Source organism: Panthera tigris, chromosome B2, assembly GCF_018350195.1.
Source record: "Panthera tigris isolate Pti1 chromosome B2, P.tigris_Pti1_mat1.1, whole genome shotgun sequence".
Classification (NCBI taxonomy): domain Eukaryota; kingdom Metazoa; phylum Chordata; class Mammalia; order Carnivora; family Felidae; genus Panthera; species Panthera tigris.
This window is the reverse complement of record NC_056664.1, coordinates 99,296,235-99,322,606: the sequence shown is the minus strand read 5'-3', so window position 1 is coordinate 99,322,606 and position 26,372 is coordinate 99,296,235. Positions and strand designations below refer to the sequence as shown.

Below are 26,372 nucleotides of genomic sequence, written 5' to 3'. Positions count from 1 at the left end.
TCATGCATGTTCACTTTTTTACAAATGTAAATCAAAGCATAAATTTTTTTATCTATGAGACAGGTAGGTTAAGATGGCAAATTCCTATAAAAACAGCTGTTCAAACTTTGACTGTTAAATCAAACTGGCCTCTGTTTTATGGTAGAAGCCAAGACACAAGAAAATTCTAACAGGAAATCTCAATTATATGAGCAAAGATAACAAACTAAATTGTTAAAGCCAGAAAAGAACCACTGAGATCCATGAATAGGCTGTTTCCCCACGGGTGGCACATGAAGTGATCTTGAATGATACATAGGCAGAATAATTTACTATGTATTACTTATCTTTTTATCAGATACCATTTGCCATTCACGGTAGAGACATAAAGTTTCCTTGTAAAAAGAGGAGTCAGTGTAAAGAAACCTCTTCGGAGAACACCACCATAATACTATGTGGACTTGGCTAAAGGTATGAAGGTAGCACAAGAATGAAAGAAGTCTGAAAAACAAGTTTGGTCCCCTGATTTTACAGCCAAGAAGACTGAACCCCAAGAAGGCTAAACAAATACACAAATAATATTTAGATAAGGAAAAGTTATACATAAAAGTTTATCCAACTTAATTAGGAAGAAATGGCCCAAGGCAAGTGATGTAGTAAACAGAAAAGCTCATTGGGTCCCAATTTGTAGCCACCCAGCATTGTCCTTCTCACTTCCGATTAGCTCAGATGAGAAACATCTCCAGTGCATGGACATACACATCCTTTGTTGTTTGCTTTTTTCTTTCTCATGGTTAACTAAAAGAAAATCACTAACGTGTATAAAAGAGGAACAAGTGTGTATGCACATGTATACACCACCCTTCCCTACTCCCCCAACAAAAATCCCTCAAGGATATTTTTATAAACCAGGTATATACTTTTTCAAAGTAAACTGATCTAAATTTGCATCATAATCAATAAACAGGGCTCCCATTATTTTGTCAAAATCTAACTCTCCTTCAGTGGCCAAGTTAATAAAGTCCCCCTCATTGTGTTGGAAGCACTAGTGAAGTCAATCTTTCTGGGGAACAAGATATGTACATTTCAGTTTCCCTGAAGCAGCTTTTGTAATGCAAATCATACAGCAGGAATATGTGTTTCTTCCATAAGCTTTTAAGAATGCAAAGGAAAAAAATGATGGTAGAAAATTTTTTTTTTTAATGCTTATTTTTGAGAGAGAGAAACAGAGTGTGAGCAAAGGAGGGGCAAAGAAAGAGGGAGACACAGAATCCGAAGCAGGCTCCAGTCTCTGAGAGCTGTCAGCACAGAGTCTGATGTGGGGCTCGAAACCATGAAGCGCAAGATCATGACCTGAGCTGAAGTTGGATGTTTAACTGACTGAGTCACCCAGGGGCCCTGAAGTGGAAAGTTTTAAAATCACTGGCCCTTTCCTCACACCATACACAAAAATTAACTCATGATCATAACTAAATGCAAAACCTAAAACTCTTAAGATTTCAACAAGAAAATACTAGAAAAAGTCTTTGTGATGCTGCTGAGGTAAGCAAAGGCTTCTTAAAATACAGGAAGAACATACCATTACAGAAAAAAAATGTAAAACAGACGTCACAAAAAACAAAAACTTCTGCTCAGGACACCTGGGTGGCACAATCACTTTAATGTCTGACTTCAGCTCAGGTCATGATCTCACGGTTTGTGAGTTCGAGCCCCACGTTGGGTTGTCTGCTGTCAGCACAGAGTCTGCTTTGGATCCTCTGTCCCCCCCTCCCCCCGCTCACATATTCTCTCTCTCTCTCTCAAAATTAAATAAACGTTAAAAATAAAATAGGGAAAGCTTCTTTTAAAACAAAACAAAACAAAACAAAAACCTTCTGTTCTTTGAAAGACGTCACTGAAAAAAAAGGCAAGCCACAGATTGGGAGGAAACATTCAAAGACTATGTATCAGACAAAGAGACAAAGGACTTCCCTCTCCCTCTCTGCTCCCCCCCCCCCCCCGCCACACCTTATGACACAAACAAACACCCCTACCTTATTACTCAAGAAGACAAATAACCTCCAAAAAAAAAATAATAAGGCAAAGATTTGAATAGACACTTCACCAAAAATATATGAATGGCCAATAAGCACACAAAAAGATGTTCAACATCATTAATCAGAAAATGCAAATTACAACTTCAACAATAGCACTACTTTATTTTATATAAATTTTTAAGAAATTTTATAGAAATTATTTAGAAACACATACTATCAGCATACAATATTCGTTAGAATAACTAAAATTAAAAAGAATGGTCTACCAAGTATTGGCAAGGCAGTGGAACTGGAGCTTTTCATACACCATTGGTAGGAATGTAAAATGGTACAGCCGTATTGGAGAACAGTTTCTTAAAACGTTAAACATACGCTATTCAAATGACCCTACCATTCCATTCCATTCCCAGCTAGGTATTTACCCAAAAGAAATGAAAACATATGCCTTCACAAAAATCTGTATATAAATGCTCACAGCAGCTCTACTGATCAAAAAAAATTTTCTTGAAAGCGAGCACAAGCAAGGGAGGGGGAGAGGGAGAGAGAGAATCTCAAGCAGGCTCCATGCCCAGCCCAGAACCCAACATTAGGGCTCAATCTCACAACCCTGGGATCATGACTTGAGCTGAAATCAAGAGTTGAATGCTTAATCGATGGAGCCATCCAGGCGCCCCAAGAAATGAAATCATATGCCCTCACAAAAAATTTGTATATAGATGTTTTAATTTTTTAATGTTTATTTATTTTTGAGAGACAGAGAGACACCGCATGCGAGGGAGAGGGGCAGAGAGACAGAGGGAGACACAGAATGGGAAGCAGGCTCCAGGCTCTGAACTGTCAGTACAGAGCCTGACTCAGGGCTCGAATTCACGAACCATGAAATTATAACCTGAGCCAAAGTCACACAGTTAACCTAAGACTGAGCCACTCAGGTGCCCCCTGAATATAAGTGTTCATAGCAGCTCTACTCACCAAAATTTTGATCTAATCAAAAGCTGGAATCAACCTAAGTGTCCACTGACAGATGACAAAATAAACAAATTGTGAAACAGCTATAAATGGAATACAGTTCGGCAATAAAAAGAAATGAACTACTGATAGATCCAACAAATCTCAAAACAAGCTGAGTGAAAGAAGCCAGACCAAAAAAAGTACATACTGTAGTGTACATACTGTGATTCTATTCACCTAACGCTCTATAAAATGCAAACTAATCCATAATCACAGAAAGCAGATTAATGTTTGCTTACAATACAGAAATAGGATAGATTGCACAGGGACACAGGCTAATTTTTGGGTGTAATAGGTTCTATACCTTGACAGAAGTGGTGTTTTCACAGGTGTATTACAGATGTCAAAAACCATCAAATTTTAAATCTTTAAATATGCAGACTTGCTTTTATGTAAAGCAGATCTCAAAAGTTATATAATTTAAAATTTAAAAATTTAAAGTAATCCCTAAAAACTGAAAACAAATGAACCTGCATACTGAGCTGAAGGCATAATCATACAGAAAAGAACTATTTCAAGTGACTTCAAAACAGTGATTTGACCATATATTCTTAGCAGGATGTATTTTATAGACAAAAAGAACTGCAAAAAACCCCAAAAACAACACAACAAAACCTTCAACTGCACTCAATATTCACATCATCAGTAGTAACACTGTATGGTAGGTAGTACAGTATAAAAGAAATGCATACTTGTGTTGGATCATTGAGAACCTGGATTTTTTTCATGGACGAAAGAAGGTACGCATGTGAAGTCAATGAAGTTAAGATCCTTTTGTCCTAAATTTGAGTTAGAAGTTTCAGTATGAACTCAGATACATTTTATCTTAACAAACAAATCTTAATTCACTGTTCCATTCTCTAAAAAAGCCTACAGTGACCAACCACAAAACAATCCCTGGCACCCAAACTGTGGTTTCTAAAATAATTTCTCATTTTAAAAATGTTCATTCAGGGTTGGGGCACCTGGGCGGCACAGTCAGTTAAGCGTCTGACTCTTTGACTTTGGCTCAGGTCATGATCTCACATTTTCTGAGTTTGAGCCCCGCATCGGGCTCTGCACTGACAGCCCAGAGCCTGCTTGGGATTCCCTTTTCCCTCTCCTTCTGCTCCTCTGCACATGTGTACACTGTCTCTCTAAATAAATAAATAAACATTAAAAAATAAAAGTTCAGGGCTGCTTAGAGAAAACAGCTAGTTGCAGGACTGGAGCAATGAATGTGTAAGAGGAGTCTGAAACATGGAAACCTCACCTCAAAGGGGCAATGAATTAAAATGTGTGGAAACTCAGAACACTGCCAAAAAAGCTGACCCGAAACTGGGCACGAATGATGGCTAAGGTAACAAGAGAGATACTAATGAGTAATGATAAACATAAAAACCTGGTTAAATACAAGTAAGGGGGTGGAGAAGAGGAAGATAAATTGGCTACTGTCAGAAGGAAAGCCCCAACTTGGATCTTTTTTTCAGCGGATCAATTCCAAGTAAAGATAAGATCTCACGCGTGGCTATGTCCACGAGTAAACACATTGAGAAAGGGGACAGAAGGTTACCATGTGTTGACAGGAAAGACCAGGGGATCCACAGTTAGAGAACACAGCAGATCCTGATTCTGCCACTTACTAGCTCTTCAATTGGCCTCAACTTCTTCATCCACAATATGGGACTAATATTATAATATACTGAATGTTTGCCCCTACCCCCTTGCCACTCTAAATTCATATGTTAAAAGTCCTAACCCTTAATGTGTTCGAATTTGGAGATGGGCCTCTGAGGAAGAAATTAAGATTAAATGAGGCATGCCATAAGGGTGGGGCCCTGGTCCCATAGAATTAGTGTCCTTATAAGAAGAGACCCTAGAAAGCTGACCGCCCCCCACCACCTCCACCTCTCTTCCCTTCCCTTCCTTCCTCCCTGAAGGAAAAGCCAGGAGCACAAAGCAAGAGCTGGCAAGAATCCTCATCAAAAATTGTGATTTTGCACTTTCAGCCACCAGAACTGTTTGTTTTTTAAGCCACCCAGCACATGGTATTTTTTACAGCAGCCCAAGCAGACTAACATGATTGCCTTTGTAAAGCTATAGAAAGAGTCAAACTAATAAATTACCTGACCTACATGATCCCACAGTTTTGGGATCGAGCCCCATGTCGGGCTCTGCTCTGACATCAAGGAGCCTGCTTGGGATTCTCTTTCCCCCTCTCTCCCTACTCCTCTCTCTCAAAATTAAAAAAAAAAAAAGATGCACTAAATCTAAAAATAGATATACTGATTTTCTATAAGGAAAAGCAATACCACTAAGATTAAATAGAAATCTAGATAGTATTTAAGAAAGCAAAACAGAAGCAAAAAAAATTTAGTTCAGCATGAACTAAATGCGCACCTGGCATAAAAACACTGAAGTTAAGGGCGCCTGGGTGGCTCAGTCGGTTAAGCATCCGACTTTGGCTCAGGTCACGATCTCGCGGTCCGTGAGTTCGAGCCCCGCGTCAGGCTCTGGGCTAATGGCTCAGAGCCTGGAGCCTGCTTCCGATTCTGTGTCTCCCTCTCTCTCTGCCCCTCCCCCATTCATGCTCTGTCTCTCTCTGTCTCAAAAATAAATAAACGTTAAAAAAAAAAAAAACACTGAAGTTAATAACTTCACTTTTCTTTCTGGCCAATTACCAAAAAAAGAGAACTTCCTAAAAGGATGGAAGCCCTTGATAACATTCTCTTTCCCCACTGCTCTACTTTACTTCATATGAACACAAAACATACACCAAGGAGTCTGCAGCTGGCTTACTTCATATTTACATTAAAAACACAACTGCCCTTGGGACCTGACAATCTCACTTCACTCCTCTACCTTCCTTCTTTCCCCAGATTCCTTTTTTGGTTTTCACTCCCTCTCCGTCACCACTGCATTATGTGGTTATTCTTGCCCTCTAGTGGAAGCACAAAATAATAAAGTTTTTATAAAAACCAATTATACAAAAGCAAATGAAAGCCTTCTGTTATAACAAATATATACTGACAATTAACAATTATTACGGAACAACTGGAGGGAAAAAGGCAGAAAATCTGGGCCAATGGAGTACAAGTAATCTTAGCTAAAAACCATCCTTGATATTTTGGGGTATGTAATTTTGAAAAAAGGAAATGTTGGTCATTGTCTTTCATGTATGATTTTCTTTTTTTAACTCATCAAAAATTCAGGTAAGAACCTATAGCAAAGATTCCAATAAGCCAATTGAACAGACACTTCTCCAAGGAAGACATCCAGATGGCCAACCGACACATGAAAAAATGCTCAACATCACTCATCATCAGGGAAATACAAATCAAAACCACAATGAGATACCACCTCACACCTGTCAGAATGGCTAACATTAACAACTCAGGCAACAACAGATGTTGGAAAGAAGGCAAAGAAAGAGGATCTCTTTTGCACTGCTGGTGGGTATGCAAGCTGGTGCAGCCACTCTGGAAAACAGTATGAAGTTTCCTCAAAAAATTAAAAATAGAACTACCCTACGACCCAGCAATGGCACTACTAGGTATTTATGCAAGGGATACAGGTATGCTGCTTCGAAGAGGCACATGCACCCCAATGTTTATAGCAGCACTATGGACAATAGCCAAAGTATGGAAAGAGCCCAAATGTCCATGGACTGATGAATGGATAAAAAAGATGTGGTATATATATATATATATATATATATATATATACAATGGAGTATTACTCGGCAATCAAAAAGAATGAAATCTTGCCATTTGCAACTATGGGGATGGAACTAGAGGGTATCATGCGAAGCGAAATTAGTCAGAGAAAGACAAACACGATATGACTTCACTTATATGAGGACTTTAAGACACAAAACAGATGAACGTAAGGGAAGCAAAAATAATATAAAAACATGGAGAGGAACAAAAGATAAGAGACTCCTAAATATGGACAACAAACAGGGTTACTGGAGGGGCTGGGAGAGGGGGGATGGGCTAAATGGATAAGAGGCATTAAGGAATCTACTCCTGAAATCATTGTTGCATTCATATGCTAACTAACTTGGATGATAAACAGATAGATAGATAATTAATTAATTAATTAATTAATAGGGGCACCTGGGTGGCTTGCTTAAACATCCAACTTCGGCTCAAGTCGTGATACTGTGGTTCATGAGTTTGGGCCCCGCGTCAGGCTCTGTTATGACAGCTCAGAGCCTGGAGCCTGCCTCCGAATTCTGTGTCTCCCTCTCTCCCTGCCCCTTGTGCCCCCCTTAAAATTAAACATTAAAAAAAAAATGAAAAAAAATGAAGGAGACTTGTGAACACATAGGAAAGGATGTAGTCATTACATAAGTCCTTAGGAACTAGTGTAGTTCACCAAGAATAACTCATCTATAAGACAACCTTACAAGGTTGCGAGAATAAAACAATACATATAAAGATCGATCATTAAGGATAATAAAAAAAAAGGAGTTGGGAAGTCACTGAAAGTTTTCTGGGAAAGAAACTTGATCTGAAACTTGCAAGAATGGAAGAAACTAGGTAAACGAGAACAAAAATCAGAAAAGACAATAGGAATGTGTACAATGTATTTTTAATAAGCCACTTTAAATGGAAAAAAGAGGAAGGAAATTGGGAGAGATAAAAAAAAAAAAAAAGTTATAAGGGGTTAGAGTCTAAAAAACCTTCCCTATCAAGACTAAGAAAAATAGAGGTTTTTGAGTTGGAAATGGATGATGTACAACAATCTTGAAAATTTAAGTTCTCAATTTTCTAAATTTAATGATGCCAATAATGACATAAAATGGGTGGAAGCATTTTATAAAGCATAAAATGTTTCATATATAGGTTGACAATGAAGTTACTAGAGCATCAAAAAATAAAAATGATCAATGCATTATAACATCCATTAACTCTCCCTTACTGCTAGTGGGGAATAAAGAAAATAATGAAAGGGTGCCTGGGTGACTCAGTTGGTTAAACGTCCAACTTCGGCTCAGGTCATGATCTCGTGGTCCGTGAGTTCAAGACATACGTTGGGCTCTATGCTGACAGCTCAGAGCCTGGAGCCTGCTTCAGATTCTGTCTCCCTCTCTCTCTGTCCCCACCCCCACCTCAAAAAAAAATTTTTTTTTAATTTTTTTTTAAAAAGAAAATAATGAAAAGGGGGGAAGAAAGGAAAGAGATCAAAAAGAAAAAGATGTATATATACAGTGAAGTGGCAAAGTGCCACCAATGACAGTCTTAGATTGCCTACTTGAGCAAACGTGTGGAGAAGTATTAAAATACTTACCAATAAGAAGATTTTTTAGCCTTCTGTAGTCTTCTGTTACATCAAAATCATCACCAGCAAATATTAACATGGGTTTTGTTCCCTCAGGACATTTACTATTCTATGAAACAGAAAAAAAATTATAATTATAAAATTATCAATTCTAAACTATTTATAAGTTGATTTTAAAGTAGTCAATTCTTACACAGTGATTAGTTTTCATATTTTAACTGTCCTAAAACTATATTTATGAATACTGATTAAAATCTAAAGATTTAAAACTACAGTTGCAACTTTTAAGCTAAAAAATTATTTTTTGTTCCACTCCCTTCATATCACCAAATTAATAAGTGGTCAAAGAATGATGTAAGCTATTTTTTAAAGTTATTCTGTACAAAGAATAAAAAGCTAAAATTGCTGCAAAACATACACAGCCTTTTAACAACCGACATCCCAGAGTCTAAACAAATTTAATTTCTTTAAATCATTTACTACCACTATGCCTTTCCTACTGTGTCACATAAACATTATTTAAATGAAAGCTAGATTAAACTACCAACTCCACAGTAACACGGGAAACAAGAGAATTTTATACAAGCTATAGAAAGTATGGGCAATCCTTACTCAGCATGGTTGAGGCTCTCACTAAAAAAAGTATTTTGTCCAGTTCTGGATTTTCCATACAAAGAAGAATGTGATGTGAATAATAATAACCTTTAAAAGCCACCAAAATAAAAGGAAAAAATCTAATACACTCTTTAACTAAATGATTAATTTATGACAGTGAACAAGTGTTAGTCTGAGCTTCCCATTGATTCTAGCACCTCTATTTTGGGATCAATCAAGGACTGTACACATCTAGAAACAAACAAACAAACAAACAAAAAACAGGACAAGAAAACAAATATCCTCTGCCCTAGGACCAGAGGTCACCTGTTGCCTCTTCCTGTTCACTCTTATTGACAGTCTCTGCTTCCTAACTCTGAACCTTAACTGTCTCTACTTAGGAGGTGTACCTAAGATCTGTGTCCTCTAGGGCCTGAATGGACCTTCCAGACCCAATGACTCTTCCATGGTTCCATCTGTGCCTCCCTGACCCTGCTGCTGCTACCCCTAGGTCTATGGAGGCTATTTAAGCATACAGAAGGTAAAGGGGCACTGGGTGGCTCAGTTGGTTAAGCGCCAGACTTCAGTTCAGGTCATGATCTAATGGTTTGTGGATTTGAGCCCCACATCAGGCTCTGTGCGGACAGCTCAGAAGCTGGAGCCTGCTTCAGATTCTGTGTCTCCTTTTCTCTCTCTCTCTCTGCCCCTCCCCTGCTAACGCTGTCTCTCCCTCTCTCAAAAAAAATAAATATTTTAAAAAAAGAAAGTACACAGAAGGTAAGAGAAAGTGAAGCAACATCCTGACCACAATGCATAATAAAAAAGATCATGTTACGTCATGACCCAGTCCACACATCATAAAAATATAAATGAACAATGGGGCTCAGTCGGTTGAGCATCTGACTTCGGCTCAGGTCATGATCTCGCGGTCTGTGAGTTCGAGTGCCGCATCAGGCTCTGTGCTGACAGCTCAGAGTCTGGAGCCTGCTTCCGATTCTGTGTCTCCCTCTCTCTCTGCCCCTCCCCTGCTCATGCTCTGTCTCTCTCTCTCTGTCAAAAATAAATAAACTTTAAAAAAAAAAATTTTTTTTAATATATATATATATGTAACTGAACAAGTTATATGAAACAGTACTTAACACGTAGGTCACTGATATTTTTCACAATGTGTAAAGCCAGAACTAGAAGAAACTACAACAGATGAGCTTTATTTGAATTATCTAAAAGGCACTAAAAATTCAAAATATTACATAAGTACTGTTTTTATAATTATGTAATGTCCTTGAACTAAATTTCTGAATTAAGTTTTTTTTTAAAACAAAGGGAAAGAAAGGAAATAATTCTTTTCTTTAAGTGTATTTATTTCTGAGAGAGAGAGAAAGAGGGAGTGGGGGGAGGGGCAAAGAAAGTGAGGGACAGAGGATGTGAAGCAGGCTCTGTGCTGACCACAGAGAGCCCAATGTGGGGCTCAAACTCATGAACCGTGAGGTCATGACCTGAGCCAAAGGCAGACGCTTAACCAACTGAGCCACCCAGACACCCCAGAAATGTCTTATAAATTATAAACAAACTTTCCAAATAAAATACTCCAAGGCACCTGCAATGTATCTTTTCCTATCTAAAATAAAACCATTGGAAAAAGTAAATAAAAATTTAAAAAACAACAACATTGGCCTTAAATTTTAATCATTTCATCCATTAAGGCTTATTTTATGTAAAACAACCATCCCTAAAAGTCTGGCCACATCTTAGAAAATAAGCTCCCAGAATAATCATTCAATTTCCTGGTAGAACTGAATCACTTCTCACTTAAGAGTAAACAGGAGGATGAGGCTTGGCTTGGCAATAAAAGTAGGCAAGTGAGAAAAGAAACATCTGGCGAAGAGGTCTTAAAAATAAGGACGTAGACGCAGAAAAGAAATAAATATGAAGAGAAAATATAACAGACATGCAATTCCAAAACAAACTAAAAACAAGTTGTAATGGAATAACGAGGTAAAAGTGAAGCTCTGGCTAACAGTGTAGGTAGGGACTGCCAATGTAAGCATATGGTCATCAATTAGTGATTATTATAGTTATGGATATGCTCCATGAGTGAAAATTTAGTATTCAATTTAAATGGTGCTTGTTAAGCGCGAGGCCTGACAAACGATAATGGTCTTGTGACCTGGTGGTTATAGAAGCTACACAATAACGCAAGTACTTCTTTGCTTTGGAAGTAAAATGGAAAGCACCGAGGGCTAGCATGCGTGCATCAACCAGTGCTCACACCCACTACCTGGTGACCAAGCCAGATATGCTGCTCCTCTCCAAGGATTCATACACTGCCCTAAAGACAAACTGTAATAAAATGATAGCCTCCACCATAACAAGGCATCACAGTTTACATACTTTACCAAACACCTTCCAAAACATTATATTCGCTGATAAACATTTTCACATATATTATCTCATTTGATATTATTATACCTATTTAATACTTGATTGCAATCTGAAGGTCAGGCAAGTAATTTATCAGGTCATAAAAGTCATCTAGGGGCGCCTGGGTGGCTCAGTCGGTTAAGCATCCGACTTCAGCTCAGGTCACGATCTCGCGGTCCGTGAGTTCGAGCCCCGCGTCGGGCTCTGGGCTGATGGTTCAGAGCCTGGAGCCTGCTTCCGATTCTGTGTCTCCCTCTCTCTCTACCCCTCCCCCATTCGTGCTCTGTCTCTCTCTGTCTCAAAAATAAATAAAAAACGTTTAAAAAAAAAAAAAAGTCATCTAAATGGCCAACACAGGCCTTCAATCCAATTGTTCTGTCTCGAAATCCAATCTCAGGCCACTGTTCTACCCTGTACCTGAAGAAGCTGGTGTAGCTAAGTAACATCTGGGAAGAGCCTGTTTGCAAACACACAACAAACTTGGAAAGCATATCCTCTTTTTAGGGGAGACTAGGAAAAGGAGTCATGACACATTTTACAATTCTTTCAACTATACCATGACCTTCAAAGACCCATAAACATGAACAATTATGTAACTTTCCACTGCAAACTTCAATATCCTTTCTTTCTAAGTTCTATATGTATGACTCCAGATCACCAATGGAATTCCCCTGGGCCTCAATCTCTAACTTTATCCAATAGGAAAAGTAATTTTAGCCTTACACAGGGTAGCAATGAAATCTAAATAAAATAATTACTTGATGGAACATTTGATGGAACAGATTCTGCTAAAGTAGAGTTCTGAGGGAACAGAAGCCCAGTTTGGACCCAGATGCTAAATTAGAATAGTTTTCTTGCCTATTTACTACTTTCTATTTAATAATCCATGCAAACAACGGAGACACGAAGATGTAAGTCCTGAAGAGAAAGACTGAACTAGCATTTTGGTGGCCAGCAGCCAAAATACTGTAGGACCAGCCAAAGTATCGTAGGTTTAGAACAAGGCTCGCTTTCAAACTCTGGTATTTATTTAAAAAAATTTTTGCAATGTTTATTATTTTTGAGAAAGAGACAAGAGTACCAGTGGGGGAGGAGCAGAGAGAGAGGAAGACAGAACCTGAAGCCAGCTCCAGGTTCCGAGCTGTCAGCACAGAGCCCGAGGCGGGGCTCAAACCCATGGACTGCGAGACCATGACCTCAGCCAAAGTCAGAAACTTAACTGACTAAGCCACCCAGATGCCCCAGAAAACTCCAGTATTTCTGAGGTTCCATAAAATAGGTGCTGTGACAATTGAGGGAGAGGATAGCATTTAAACTATGAGCCTAGACAAGAGTTAAAAACCACTCTGAATCTAACTGCTAGAAGATCCAAATATGTTATATGTTTATATCTCTTTTTAAAGTAAAAATAAAATGAGGGAGTTTCCACAGCATGAAAAGGAACAAAAAATTTTAAATATAGTGTATTTTCCAGCTTCCTGTCTTTACACCAAAATAGTGACACTCAAAAACATAAATAAAATGAAATTTACTTTTATCTCAGAGCACACTAGAATAAAAACAAAGTTAAGCTACAAACTGTGATAGTACTCTTCACCACAAGATGTCACTATTGCCCAAGAACAACATTACAAAATGCTTTTATTTTTATGATTAGTATCGTACCTTGATGTCTTTTAGAGAGACAAACTTCTCAATACCTAATTCGATCATATCGAGCACGTGGTAGTCATACATACGACCTAGAAGGAAAATACATTTTCTTTTAAACATTTATTTTTCCCAAAGAGACACCTTATATGTACCCACTAATTTGCATGTCCAAAATGTTATTATCTCCCTTTTTTTTTTCTCCTTATACCCCACCAAACATGTCCCCTTCTTTCTTAAACTTTCAACTCTACCTAGAATACAGTGTTGCAATCTTGGCCCTGAAAGGATCTTGGAAATCGTTTAACCAAACTCCCTTATTTTATAGAAGAGTAAATAAAGGCCCACAAGAAGTAAAAGGGGTTGCCTAAGCCAATGACGATACCAAGTTAAACGTCAACTCTTACTGGTGAAGGGTTAATTTATGTGGGTAGGTATGCTACTGTTTTTTTTCTCTAACACTGATTTAAGATACATATATTTTAGAAAAATATCGGCAACTTTTGGTAAAGTAGTATTTTTACATGCCTATTCTCTACCTGCAGTCTGATAGGTTAAAAATTTCATTCAAAGGCACAAGAAAAATTTTTAAAAACTAGCTTAGAGCTTACTTGTTATTCCTGAAATCTCAACACCATCAATTAATCTGAGTCACAAAACAGACTGTAAACACAAACATTAGAAAGTAAATTATATTTACCTATTACTAGATTATTTGGCCTCTTCTTATTATGGGAGCCAAACATGAATAAAGAGCAATCTGACTTCTTTGAAAAGAATTCCTATAAAACCAAAGAAATCCCAATTAATGCATAAATATAAGAACTTTACGAACTGTATTCTGGGGGCACCTGGGTGGCTCAGTTGGTTAAATGTCCAACTCTTGCTTTTGGCTCAGGTCATGATCTCAGTTCATAGGACTGAGCCCCACATCCAGCTCAGCGCTGTCGGTGAAGGAGCCTGCTTGGCATTTTCTCTCTCCCTCTCTCTCTGCCCCTCCCCTGCTCGTGCACACATGCACATGCTCTCTCCTCTCTCTCAAAATAAACTTTAAACTTTAGTCATAGTTTTAAAAGTATGAAAGTCTTACTTCAAAAAGAAACAAACAGGGGTGCCTGGATGACTCAGTTGGTTAAGCATCTGACTTTGGCTCAAGTCATGACCTCCTGATTCAGGAGTTCCAGCCCTGCATCGGGCTCTGTGCTGACAGTGGGGAGCCTGCTTGGGACTCTCTCGCTCTCCTGCTCACTCTGCCTTTCCACCCTGCCCCCCAAAATAAATAAACTTTAAAAATTAATAAATCTTACTTCACTTTCACTTTACAACAAAATTCCCTCATATAGGATGATTTCGAATTCAAAAAATCACAAATTACTAAAGGAACAGTAATTAGTCCAATCATGTATATGCTGTCTTAAATCAGAGTTTCTTGTACTCACCAATGATGTCTGATCCTCAAATGGTCTTGTAATGTTTTTCCTAAAAATATTTTTAAAAGATTACCTTAATTTTAATAATCTTAATTAGCAATTCACCCATAACAATTAAGTAATATATTAAAAAAAGATAATTTTGTAGTAGATGATCAAAAATAAAGTTAGAGGGATATTCATTCATTCAAATATGTATTTAGTGCCTATTATGTGTCACTCACTGTTGTATGAGCTAAGGATACTAGAAAACAAACAAGATCTTTGCTTTCATACAGCCTACATTCTAGTGGAAAAATAAAAATTTCAAAAAGTAATTAATTGTAGTGACAAAAATAAAATAGGGTATTGTGTTAGTTATGAACAGTGGAAAATGACTATTTGAGCTGAGATGTGATAGATAAGGAATGAGCCATTGAAAAGTTTTGAGGCTGAGGTGCCTGGGTGGCTCAGTCAGTTAAGCGTCTGACTCTTGATTTTGGCTCGGGTCATAATCTCATGGTTTGTGGGTTTGAGCCCCACTCAGCATAGAGCCTGCTTGGGATTCTCTCTCTTTCTCTTTCTGCCCCTCCCCTACTCACACTCACACTCTCTCTCTCAAAATAAATAAACATTTTTTTAAAAAAAAGTTTTGAGGCTAAGGGTATTCTAGGAAGAAGGAACACAATAAGCAAAGATTCTGAGATGGAAACAAGCTTAGACTATTCAAGAAATGGAAAGAAGGCAAGTATCACCGAAGCTTAGCATGCAAAGGGAAAATGGTGGGGCATGAGGTCAAAGATGTAGGCATGGCCCAGATTATGTTGGTCAAGGTAAGGCCTTGTTGGTCAAGGTAAGGAATGTAGATATTAATATAGTAACAGGAAGCACTAAAGAGTTTCAGGCAGGAGAGTGACATGACTGAACACAAATTTTCTTTTTACTACTTTTTTAAAATCATAATCATTTTTAAATTTTTTTTATTTTAGAGAATCTCTACCAGGCTCCCCGCTCAGCACAGGGCCTGATGCAGGGCTCAATCCCACGACCCTGGGATCATGACCTGAGCCAAAATCAAGAGTTGGATGCTCAACTGACTGAGCCACTCAGGCACCCCTCAAATTTTCTTTTTAAAGGACTATTCTGTCCACTATGTGGAAAGGGAATGTAGTTATGGCAAGAGAGAAAAGAATTAGCAAGAAGCTATCACAGTAATCCAGGAGAGAAAGAAATAAATGGTGTATTGGACCAGGAACACTAGTAGGGGAGCTGGAGTAGAACATGCTATCTTTCATGCAAAAGGGAGAGAAATACGTATATTTTTCTTTGCTTAAATATGCATAAAATCTGGTAAAACATGTAAGAAACTATATATTTTCACTTATAATCTCTGATTTCTCATCATGTAAATGAAGTTTCCATAAAATAGTTCATAATTTTTATGAAGCAAAATCAATGTACATGATCTTAATTTTGTTCAAAGAATAAAATAAACATACAGACATGAAAATATCTGTACACATGTGAAAATGGGTGAAGGGAGTGGGAGATACAGGCTTCCAGTAATGGAATCAATAAGTCATGGGAATAAAAGACACAGCATAAAGAATATAGCCAATAACATAATAATGGCAGATGGTAGCTACACCTATGATGAGCACAGCATAATGGAGACACTTGTCAAATCAGTGTTTTACACCTGAAACTAATGTAACATTGTGTGTCAACCATACTCAAATAAAACCAATTAAAATATGTATATACACAGGGAAAACATGTCAGAATGTACATAGTGCTATGGGTGATTATTCTATTATCCCAATTATCTAAGAGTAGCATGTATTACTTTTATAATCAGTAAAAAGAGTATTTTTTTTTAATGTTTATTTATTTTTGAAGGAGAGAGAGACAGAGTATGAGTGGCAGAGGGGCAGAGAGAGAGGGAGACACAGAATTGGAAGCAGGCTCCAGGCTCTGAGCTGTCAGCACAGAGCCCAATGCAGGCTCGAACTCACAAACCGCAAGATCATGACCTGAGCCGAAGTTGGACGCTCAACTGACTGAGCCACCCAGGCGCCCCAAAAAGAGTATTATTTTTAAAGATGCAAGGCAAACAAACTAAGAAAAACTACTACAGCATTTACGATTAACAACCATCAGCTAACTATAAATCACAAATAAGCAAATATGACCTGTTGAAAACATGGAAAATGCAAGTTAAACAAAGTGTGATTTTGACTTCTTAGCTTAAAAACATAAACAAAAAGTGGGTAATGGTCTATGAAACTTGTATATTGCACTCTGCTAAAAGGACAACCTTTCCAAAAAGCAGTAATTAATATGCTCTATTGGGCATGAAGTAATCTCATGTCTAGAAATCTCACATAGGAATTAATTCAAAAGGATAATTCATTTGTGTAAAAATGGCCATTTTAGCATAATTTATAAGAATAGCAAAAAAGAAAAACCTACATTTTTAGCAATAAAATTGCTAAAATTTATAAGAATAGCAAAAAATAAAAACCATAAAATTAAGGTAAGTTATAAATTTTAGTATAACCATTTAATAGATATTATATTGGCAATGAAAATAATACCTAGGGCACCTGAGTGGCTCAGTCCGTTAAGTGTCCAACTTTGGCTCAGGTTATGATCTTAGGGTTCATGAGTTCAAGCCCTAACATCAGGCTCTGAGCTGCCAGCACAGAACCTGCTATGAATCCTGTCTCCCTCTCTCTCTCTCTGTCCCTCCCCCATTTTTGCGCACGCTCTCTCTCTCTCTATCTCTCTCAAATATAAATATTAAAAAAAGAAAAGAAAAGAATACCTAAAGGATCACTTACTAACAGAAAAATTTTAGGGGCACCTGGGTGGCTCAGTGAGTTAAGCATCCGACTTCTGCTCAGGACATGATCTCACGGTTTGTGAGTTCGAGACCCATGTTGGGCTCTGTGTTGACAGCTCAGAGCCTGGAGCCTGTCGTCATAGTCTGTGTCTCCATCTCTCTCTGCCCCTCCCCTGCTCACACTCTCTCTCCATCTCTCTCAAAATCACATAAACATTAAAAAAAAAAATTTTTTTTAAAGAAAAATGTTTATAATATAAATGAAAAAGGCTTGATATAAAATTTAATGTATGTTGGGGCACCTGGGTGGCTAGTCGGTTAAGCGTCTGACTTTGGCTCAGGTCATGATCTCGCGGTTTGTGGGTTCAAGCCCCACGCTGGGCTCTGTGCTGACAGCTCAGAGCCTGGAGCCTGCTTCAGATTCTGTGTCTCTCCATCTCTCAGCCCCTCCACTGCTCATGCTCTGTGTCTGTCTCTCAATACTAAATAAACGTTTAAAAAAAAAATTTTTTTTTAAATGTAATATATGGCAAAAACACAAATAATATTTTATTATTTTGCTAAAGAAAGAAGATAGACTCTGAGGCTATATGTTGTATGATTCCATTTATGTAACATTCTAAAAAAGGAAAAACTATAAGGATAAGAAACAGTTCACTGGTTACAGGGGGGAGGGGAAAGGGTGGCCCTCAAGAGCACTGCACAAAGAAATTTTTAGGATGATGATATGGTTTCTGTATCATGACTGTTTCCATATCATGTGGCAGACACAGCCTAATGCATTTTTAAAAACTCATAAAACTGTACACCACAAAGAGTAAATTTTACATACTTAAATTCAAACAACAACCGGGAGAAAAGTGGAGAAAAACTCAAAATAGAATACAATCTAATAAACGACCCTAACTGTAGTTTAAAGTAATAACACAATCGGGGCGCCTGGGTGGCTCAGTTGGTTAAGCGGCCGACTTCGGCTCAGGTCATGATCTTGCGGTCCGTGAGTTTGAGCCCCGCATCGGGCTCTGTGCTGACAGCTCAGAGCCTGGAGCCTGTTTCAGATTCTGTGTCTCTCTCTGACCCTCCCCTGTTCATGCTCTGTCTCTCCCTGTCTCAAAAATAAATAAAACATTAAAAAAAAATTTTTTTAATAAATAAATAAAGTAATAACACAATCACATTAAATAGGCAGAAAAAAACCCAACCTAAGTTACATTTGAAAACAGTATTTGAACTGGACACCCTAAGGCTAAAGACAAAGAACTGTACACACATTCTATACTTTAGTTAGTAATTTTGTTTCTTACAGGGTTAGACATTCTGAAAGTATGCACGTACTAGAAACCTACAAATCAATAAACATATTATCAATCATGAAAGCCAGGTTTCTTACTGTCAGAAGAAGCACAGTTACAAATAAGAAAAGAAGAAAGGCTGGAATGAAGTCTGTGGCAGTGGACTGGAATTGGGAGTAGTATTAAGACTCATGATTTTTTTAGGAAGTATCAGTATGAACTCAGAGTTTTTTTTAAATACATAAAATTAAATTAGATGTGCATGTATGCATGGGTTAACATGCATAATACTTATTTTCAAGCTCTGTCTGCTAAGAGGATCTAGAGACAATGACACTTCCGTAGCAACTAAGCATACTTTGTGCCCAGATCTCTGTTTTCTAAATTACCAGCCCCCGATATATGGAAACAGGGCTCCACAGAGAAGGGATTGATTCCAGAGCTTTTGCAAGGAAAAATACAAGATGAGCTTGGAGCATCGTGTGGCACCAAAAAGGAGGACTTAAACACAAGGGGCATGTTGAAAGAACATAGGAGCCACCCTGAAAGAGATCTTAATGGCAAAAGGTATAATAATTTGAGCAACAAAATAGTGACAGCATTGGATTATAACTCAAAGAATATAAGTATCTGTAAGTCCACACTAATATAAATGAGTAATTCAACAGAGAAGAGAGAGATTTTCCTTACAAAATTCCAATTAATAAATGTAGAAGGAATGAGACAGAAAACCACCATTAGAACACCAAGAGTAATCCCTATGTAGACAACAGTCACTGATGGATGCTAAAATTAATAAGCAAAAGTGTGATGAGAAAGAGGATTATTTGCACAGTGTTTGCACAGTCTCCAAATATTTCCTCCAAACATTCACTAGTTACAAAGGGAAAAATAATAAATTTATAGTGGAGAAACCAAGCAGACATCACTTTAACCGAGGTTAATGCTACCAACATAAGACATCCTGTACTCCCCGGTATCATTTATTGAGAAAAGCACATCACTTTTGTGGTACCCTTGCCAAAAACACATAAGGCTCAATCTATTCATGAGAAATGTAAAACAAATACAAACTGAGGTATATTTTACAAAATTATTAACAAGTACTCATCAAAAACGTCAAAGTCATCAAAAAGAGAAGGACTGAGGAACTGTCACAAATGGGAGAGTAAGGAGACATGACAACTAAATGCAATATAGGATCCTGGAAGAGAAAAAAGATATTATTGGAAAAACTGGTGAAACAAGTCAAGTCTATAGTGCAGTTAAAACATTATTGTACCAATGTTCACTTCTTACTGTTGATAATTGTACTATGGTTACATAAAACATAACACTAAGAGAAGCTGGATGAAGGGTATATGAGAACTCTACTATTTCTGCAACTTTTCTTCAAATCTATAATCACTCAAAATAATATACATATGATAAGATTACAACCATGTAAGAATATTCAATACAAATGAAAACACAAACTAGAAAGAAATAAGTTTTAAAAATACTAATGCTAAAAAATAAAAAAATAGGGGCTCCAGGGTGGCTCAATTAGGTATCCAATTCTTGATTTTGGCTCAGGTCATGATCTCACAATTCGTTAGTTCAAGCCCCAAGTCAGGCCATGCTGATACTGAGGAGCCTGCTTGGGATGCACGCTCTCCCTCTCTTCCTCTCTCTGCCCGTCCCCTGCTCACATGCATGCGTGCACATGCATGCGCTCTCTCTCAAATAATAAATGTTCAAAAATTTAAATAAAAACATAAATAGATAAAATAAATAAATAATGTTAATAGCTGTATTTAAGGAACTGTCATTTTCTCTCTTTTTTTTTTTTTAATGTTTATTCGTTTTGAGACAGAGAGGGAGACAGTGCCCATGAGCAGGGAGGGGCAAAGAGAGATAGAGAGAGAGAAGAAGGGGGGGAGAGAGAGAGGAGGAAGGAGGGGGGGAGAGGTGAGGGGGAGAGAGAGGGGGGAGGGGGAGAAGAGAGAGAGAGAGAGAGAGAGAGAGAATATCCCAAGCAAGCTCAAACCGTGAGATCATGGCCTGAGCTGAAACCAAGAGTTGGTTGCTTAAACAAATGAGCCACCCAGGCGCCCCTGTCATATTTCTTAAACAAAGTACTTTTCTAAATCTCCCATAAAGTAATTATTACCTTTATAACAGAATAATAGGAGTTAAAATAAATCATTACTTACTTTTTATACAGAACGCCATATGGTTTTTTCAATGCATACTGTAAAACATAATTTAGTTTTCAAAATAAATTACATTCTGAAAAGCAGAGATAAAAATTAAATTGTATTATATCAGTCATTATACAAGATTACCTGGTCCCTGAATCCTATTCTGAGGTCTTCTGCTTGGCTCTCTTTTGATCACTTATCTAAACCTGTAACATAAGCTTAATATTCTGACTTAGACTACACTTTCCCAATTAAAAGTTTCTATGCCCTGAGCACCTGGGTGGCTCAGTCGATTAAGCATCTGACTTTGACTCAGGTCATGATCTCACAGTTCAGGAGTTCCAGTCCCACATCAGGTGAGCTCAAGCCCCCACTTGATGTGAACACAAGCCCTACTTCAGGTAAAAACATGAGCCCCACTTCTCTCTCTCTCTTTCTGTCTCTCTGCCCACCCCCCCCCCAGATTCTCTCTCTCTACCCCCCTGCCCTTCATTCACTTGTGCCCTGTCTCTCAAAAAAAAAAAAAAAAGTTTCTATGCCCTTTCAAAAATCCATCCAACTTAAATGATTTCTTTCATTTCTTTAAATTCTACCTATTCTATTCTTTCCAGGAAAACAATTTGAGAGTAGAAAGAAAAGCAAAAGAAAGCAGATAAAAACAAATCCTATTGGGGCACCTAGATGGCTCAGTCAGTTAAGCGTCTGACTTTGGCTCAGGTCATGATCTCATGGTTCGTGGGTTTGAGCCAGCCCCATGTCAGGCTTTGTGCTGACAGCTCAGAGCCTGGAGCCTGCTTCGGATTCTGTGCCTCCCTCTCTCTCTGCCCCTCCCCTGCTCGAGTTCTGTCTCTCTCTCTCTCAAAAATAAATAAACATTAAAAACATTTTTTTAATAAATAAATAAAACCTATCAAGAAAAGCTGACAAAATTGAAATAATGTTATCTGGAGATGAGAGAGCTGAGAAACAGTTACAATGAGGGCAATAAGAACTAGAGTTTTTAAATTCAGCCCTTGAAAAAATTCCTGTCGAGGCACTTGGTGGCTCAGTTGGTTGAGTGTCCAACTTCAGCTCAGGTTATGATCTCACAGTTGGCGAGTTCGAGCCCCGTGTCGGGCTCTGTGCTGACAGCTCGAAGCCTGAAGCCTGTGTCAGATTCTGTGCCTCCCTCGCTGCCCCTCCCTCGCTCACGCTGTACCTCTCTCTCAAACATAAACATTAAGAAAAAATTTTTTTAAGTTCCTGTCGTTCAGCCCTCTTTTCATTTTTTTCTTATTTCTTTCCATTCATCCACTAATAATCAGTTGTTACCAGTATGATCAGTTCTGCTCTACTATAAGGAATAACAAAGATCTAAGGCATTACCTTACATTAGGGAAAGGAGTAAATGAGGGAAACAATGAAAAGGAAAATGACTGACTATCAGAGCTGATAGATAAAGGAAATCCAGCAGTAAAACCTATCTTTTAAGTACTAAAACTTTTTTTTTCTTTTTTTAAGTTTATTTATTTGCTTTAGTAATCTCTACACCCACACTGGGGCTTGAATTCATGACCCTAAGATCAAGAGTCACATGTTCTTCTGACCGAGCCTGCCAGGCACCCCTTCAGTAGGAAAACTTTTTGGTAATTCTTGACCAAATATTTCCCTGCCTTGGTGTGATGCACACTAGCACAGTGACAACTCAAGAATCATCAATATGAATGTTAACTACTGTAATAACCTGTAACATTGTGTTATTCTTGGAACTTACTTAAATACAGGGCCAGAATCCTATCAACACAATGACACTGAGAAGGATGAGCATGTATTAGATTATTCAGTTATCTGAACTATTGTGTTTAACAAACGTCAACAGTTTAGTCAAGTTTAAAAATCAATTATTTAGTTGATTTAACTCAAAGAATCTATCTGCTGTATCCAAGGCCTAAATAATCAGCCACTTACTAGGTATCTCCATGGACTATGCCTTTCATTCACTGATTAAATATTTACTGAGCACCTACTGTGTGTCACACAAAGGGCTAGACATGAGGCTACAGAGGTAGGAAAAACGTAAAGCTTTTAACTTCATCACTTATATTATAGGCCCTGAACTGAACATATTACTTTTCTCTTCAAACCTGCTCCACATGATATATTCTCTACTTGCCATTATCACTTATCAAGAACCCAACCCAGAAACCTGGGAAGTTCATACTTCTTACTCATGCCCAAACTCTTCTACCCTCATCATCTACTCTCTCTGATGATCTCTCATTTTCACTGGCACCACCACATTCCAGGTACTCATTACCCGGCTGAAAACAATGGTTGAATCAGTTGCTACATTTGCTCTCAGTTTTCCCTGGTCAAACTGATTAAAAGGACTGATCATACCTGCCACCTCCAATCTTTCAGCGGTTCCTCAGATCTTTTACAACAAAGCTCAATCAAACTCCGTGTTGCTACCTGATCCCTGCATGTTCTTCTAGCTCCATCAAGCCCACTTTCCTTTAGCCATCCCCAATTATTTGCAGTTCCCCAAACACATCATATGCTCCTTCACGTTCCCTTTTGCACAAGTTTTTTCCTCAACCTTGGAAGACTTTCTGCTTCTCCTCCTCTCCTCCTCCTTGTTCTGACTCCTCCTTCAAAATGAAGTGTCTCCTCTGGGAAGCCCATTCTGTGTATGGCTACCCCTATGGGATTTTAACTGCCTCCTATCCTAGCCTCTACATGCCTCCAGCACAGCAGTTAATTCAGTGTTATAATTTCTTATTTGCCTGTCTCCCTCATTAAGCTCACTGAAGGGACAGACGTGTTTTATGTAACTCTTAATCCTCAGCACCTAGCGCAGTGCTTGGCGTTGCTGACGGAATAAACAGATAGTGATATGCAGTTATTTCACTTTACAAACTAGAGATGTTCCTTAAATGTGGGTAAACCAAAGTCCAGTCATTGAAATCAGTTCAAATTTACAAAAGGAACAACAGTAGTTGCTTTAAGGAAAACCAGTGGATAGTGTCTTGCCATGGCAAATTATCTCCAACTTGAGCTTTTTTCTAAGGCAAGGCAAACTTATCCACGTATCCAGCAGCCCAAACTTGTATGCTGAAAATTTCCTAAAATGATTCCAATATCATTTAAAAAATAAGTGTATAGGGACATCTGACTAGCTCAGTCAGTAAAGTGTGCTACTCCTGATCTCAGGGTCGTAAGTTCGAGCCCCACAATGGGTGTAGAGATCAGTTAAAAAATAAAATCTTTCAAAAATAAAAATAAAAAAATTATTATATACATACCACATCTCTAAGTACTTGTGTCACCAGTAAATTTGCATTTCCCCCTTTAATCAGCATAGCATTTTTAACATTTTCACTAAGTTTCGGTTCTCTCTTCTCAAGGAATCTCTTGGCTCGTTTTGTTTTTGGCTTTCTGTTTGGAAAATCACAATTTGTAACAACTTAAAACATTTTCCTCATAGTACAAAATCATGACTTTACTAACATGCAAATTCTTAAAAATCAACAATTACATAACATTTATCAGTTAGGATTCCACCACTAAACAAAAATCTCACTTTTTAGGGAGATATTAACAAAAGGTATTCAGCTATTACTATTAAGTAGTGTTAACTTTATTAGCTTTTGATTTTTTTTAAAGGCTTTCATTTTTTTAATATCACCAACATTCCTTTATTACTGTTTTTTCTCTAAACCTTTCATAAAAAAAAAAAAGACTCAATGAAGACTGTTGCTATTTTTATTCCATCATTTTTCCTTCAGCCTTAGAGCAAACAGTACTCTTACCCTAACACAAAGCATTGCACACCAACTAGTGATCAATCTGTGGGCAGTTACCAAACACAGGGAGGCTACTCATTGTTTATCTTTCCTATAGGTCGTAGACCTACCGGGAAGTATACACTATCCCACTCCAACATCACAGCTGAAAAAGTCCAACATTATTGCCGCCAACGGGGAATAATAATGACTGACACTTTTATAGAGTTACCTTACTAAGGCTTATCTTCACCAAGACCCTACCACACAGGTAAAATTATTATCTTCATTTTACAGATGAGGCAACTGAAGCCAGAGAGGTAATTTGGCCAAGGTCACACAACTTGCAAGTAAGCCAATCTTCAAAATGAGCAAAATTTAAAAACTCATCTCGACCACTGTGCAAAATATGAAGGGAAAACAAATTCATTATTCTGACTTTATGATGTGACAGGAGCAGAATGGTTTTATACAATTCTGTTCAGAGAAATTCTGTTCTGCTTCCACTATATCTTGCTTTTCCAACAGTTCTTGGCCATCTACTGAAAGAATTCCTCCTCTCTTAAATAACTACGACCCACCATCCTCCTTTCAGTCCTGTGGACACTTTGAGCAGGAAAAGAAAAACGCAATATACACACACTTCATTTATCAAGCAGAGTTTAAAAATTCTCCTGCAGACAAAGTGTTAAGCAATATAAATAAAGCCTCCAATCACTTACTGTTTGATAAAGATACACATTATTTATTAAATCAAAAAATATTTAGTATGTCTTATGGCAAAAAACAGTGCTCTATATTTCATGTGGTTTATTACTTCTCACTAACCAACTAATGCAAATAACATCTTCTATGTTGTATCAGCTGTTTGTTCCCCCATCAGATCATAGTCTTACTCATCTTTGCAGTCCCCATACCTAGAGGAATATATAGCAGATGCACAAAATTCTCTGAATGACTAAAAGACGAATTTGTTTTGATTAGATGTTAATCCAGGCAAATCCCAAGAAATAACAGCAGGACTATTCAGAAGACCAATAAATATTTTCTGAACGCATTTAAAACAAACATCAACTCAAGGGAACAAAAAAACTAATGAACATTTCTACGTGCTGTAGCAAAGGCTTTACGTACATACATTCTCGCCAGTAATCTTCACAGTTCAATGAAGTACGATTATTACGAACGCTATTATACAAAGTAAACTGAGGTTTAGGGGGATTAAATGGCCTAAAGTCACAAAGTTTTGTGAACGCGCCCGGACTGTCACCTACATCTGTCAGATTCCGAGGCCTTGTGCTCGTAACCATTCATTCGACCACCTTCCTCACGCTTCTCGGGAAACCAGGACTTTTCTAACTGGCTAGAATAAAAGCGGCGAACACCTCCGTGCTACCGCCTGGCAGCTCCCACCAGTGGGCTTCCCGGCACTTCATCGCCCAGCGAGCTGCACTACTAGAGACCTAGGCTAGCGGATGGATCGACCCACCATAAGCCAAACAGCGGGAGGAACGAGAGGAGTAGCCCAGGCGGAGAGGAGGTTTTTTCACTCGTCCCCACCACACGAGTCCCACTCCCCAACGTCCCCCATAGAAGGGACCCAGCGCACTTACACAACTCGATCCAAAGCGTCCATGGCTACCGCAACACGAACCCGCAGAACACACGTGCACAGCGCGGTTACGCGAGATACGCCAGTGGCCCGGAACAGGCGGAACCGGAACTTGAGCGTGGCGTCACTTCCTGGGACCGCCCCATCATGGATGCCTAGGCTTTTTTTTTTTTCCCCCCCTTCTCCCTTTAATGAAATTGCGCCCCTTTCCCTTGGTAACAGATTTTTGCCTTGGCTTTTAGCCGGAAATTAACACTTTAGGTAACATCGTCTATAGCAGCTTGATGGACGCGCCTGTGTGTATACCTGCA

The 26,372-nt window shown here is 38.2% G+C and overlaps 1 protein-coding gene across 1 annotated transcript in view; it reads right to left on the bottom strand.

The window, feature by feature from the left end:
• The window catches only part of RPF2 (ribosome production factor 2 homolog), a 33,399-nt gene extending 7,242 nt beyond the window's left edge, over positions 1–26,157 (bottom strand). Inside the window, exons 1-7 of the mRNA XM_007078727.3 lie at positions 26,063–26,157; positions 23,970–24,102; positions 20,698–20,735; positions 14,396–14,435; positions 13,657–13,738; positions 12,972–13,048; positions 8,301–8,400 (exon numbers count right to left, since the gene is read on the bottom strand). Coding sequence (XP_007078789.1) covers positions 8,301–8,400; positions 12,972–13,048; positions 13,657–13,738; positions 14,396–14,435; positions 20,698–20,735; positions 23,970–24,102; positions 26,063–26,085 — 493 coding nt within the window. The 5' untranslated portion in view covers positions 26,086–26,157. The remainder of the gene's footprint in view (positions 1–8,300; positions 8,401–12,971; positions 13,049–13,656; positions 13,739–14,395; positions 14,436–20,697; positions 20,736–23,969; positions 24,103–26,062) is intronic.
• Between the last annotated feature and the right edge of the window lie 215 nt (positions 26,158–26,372).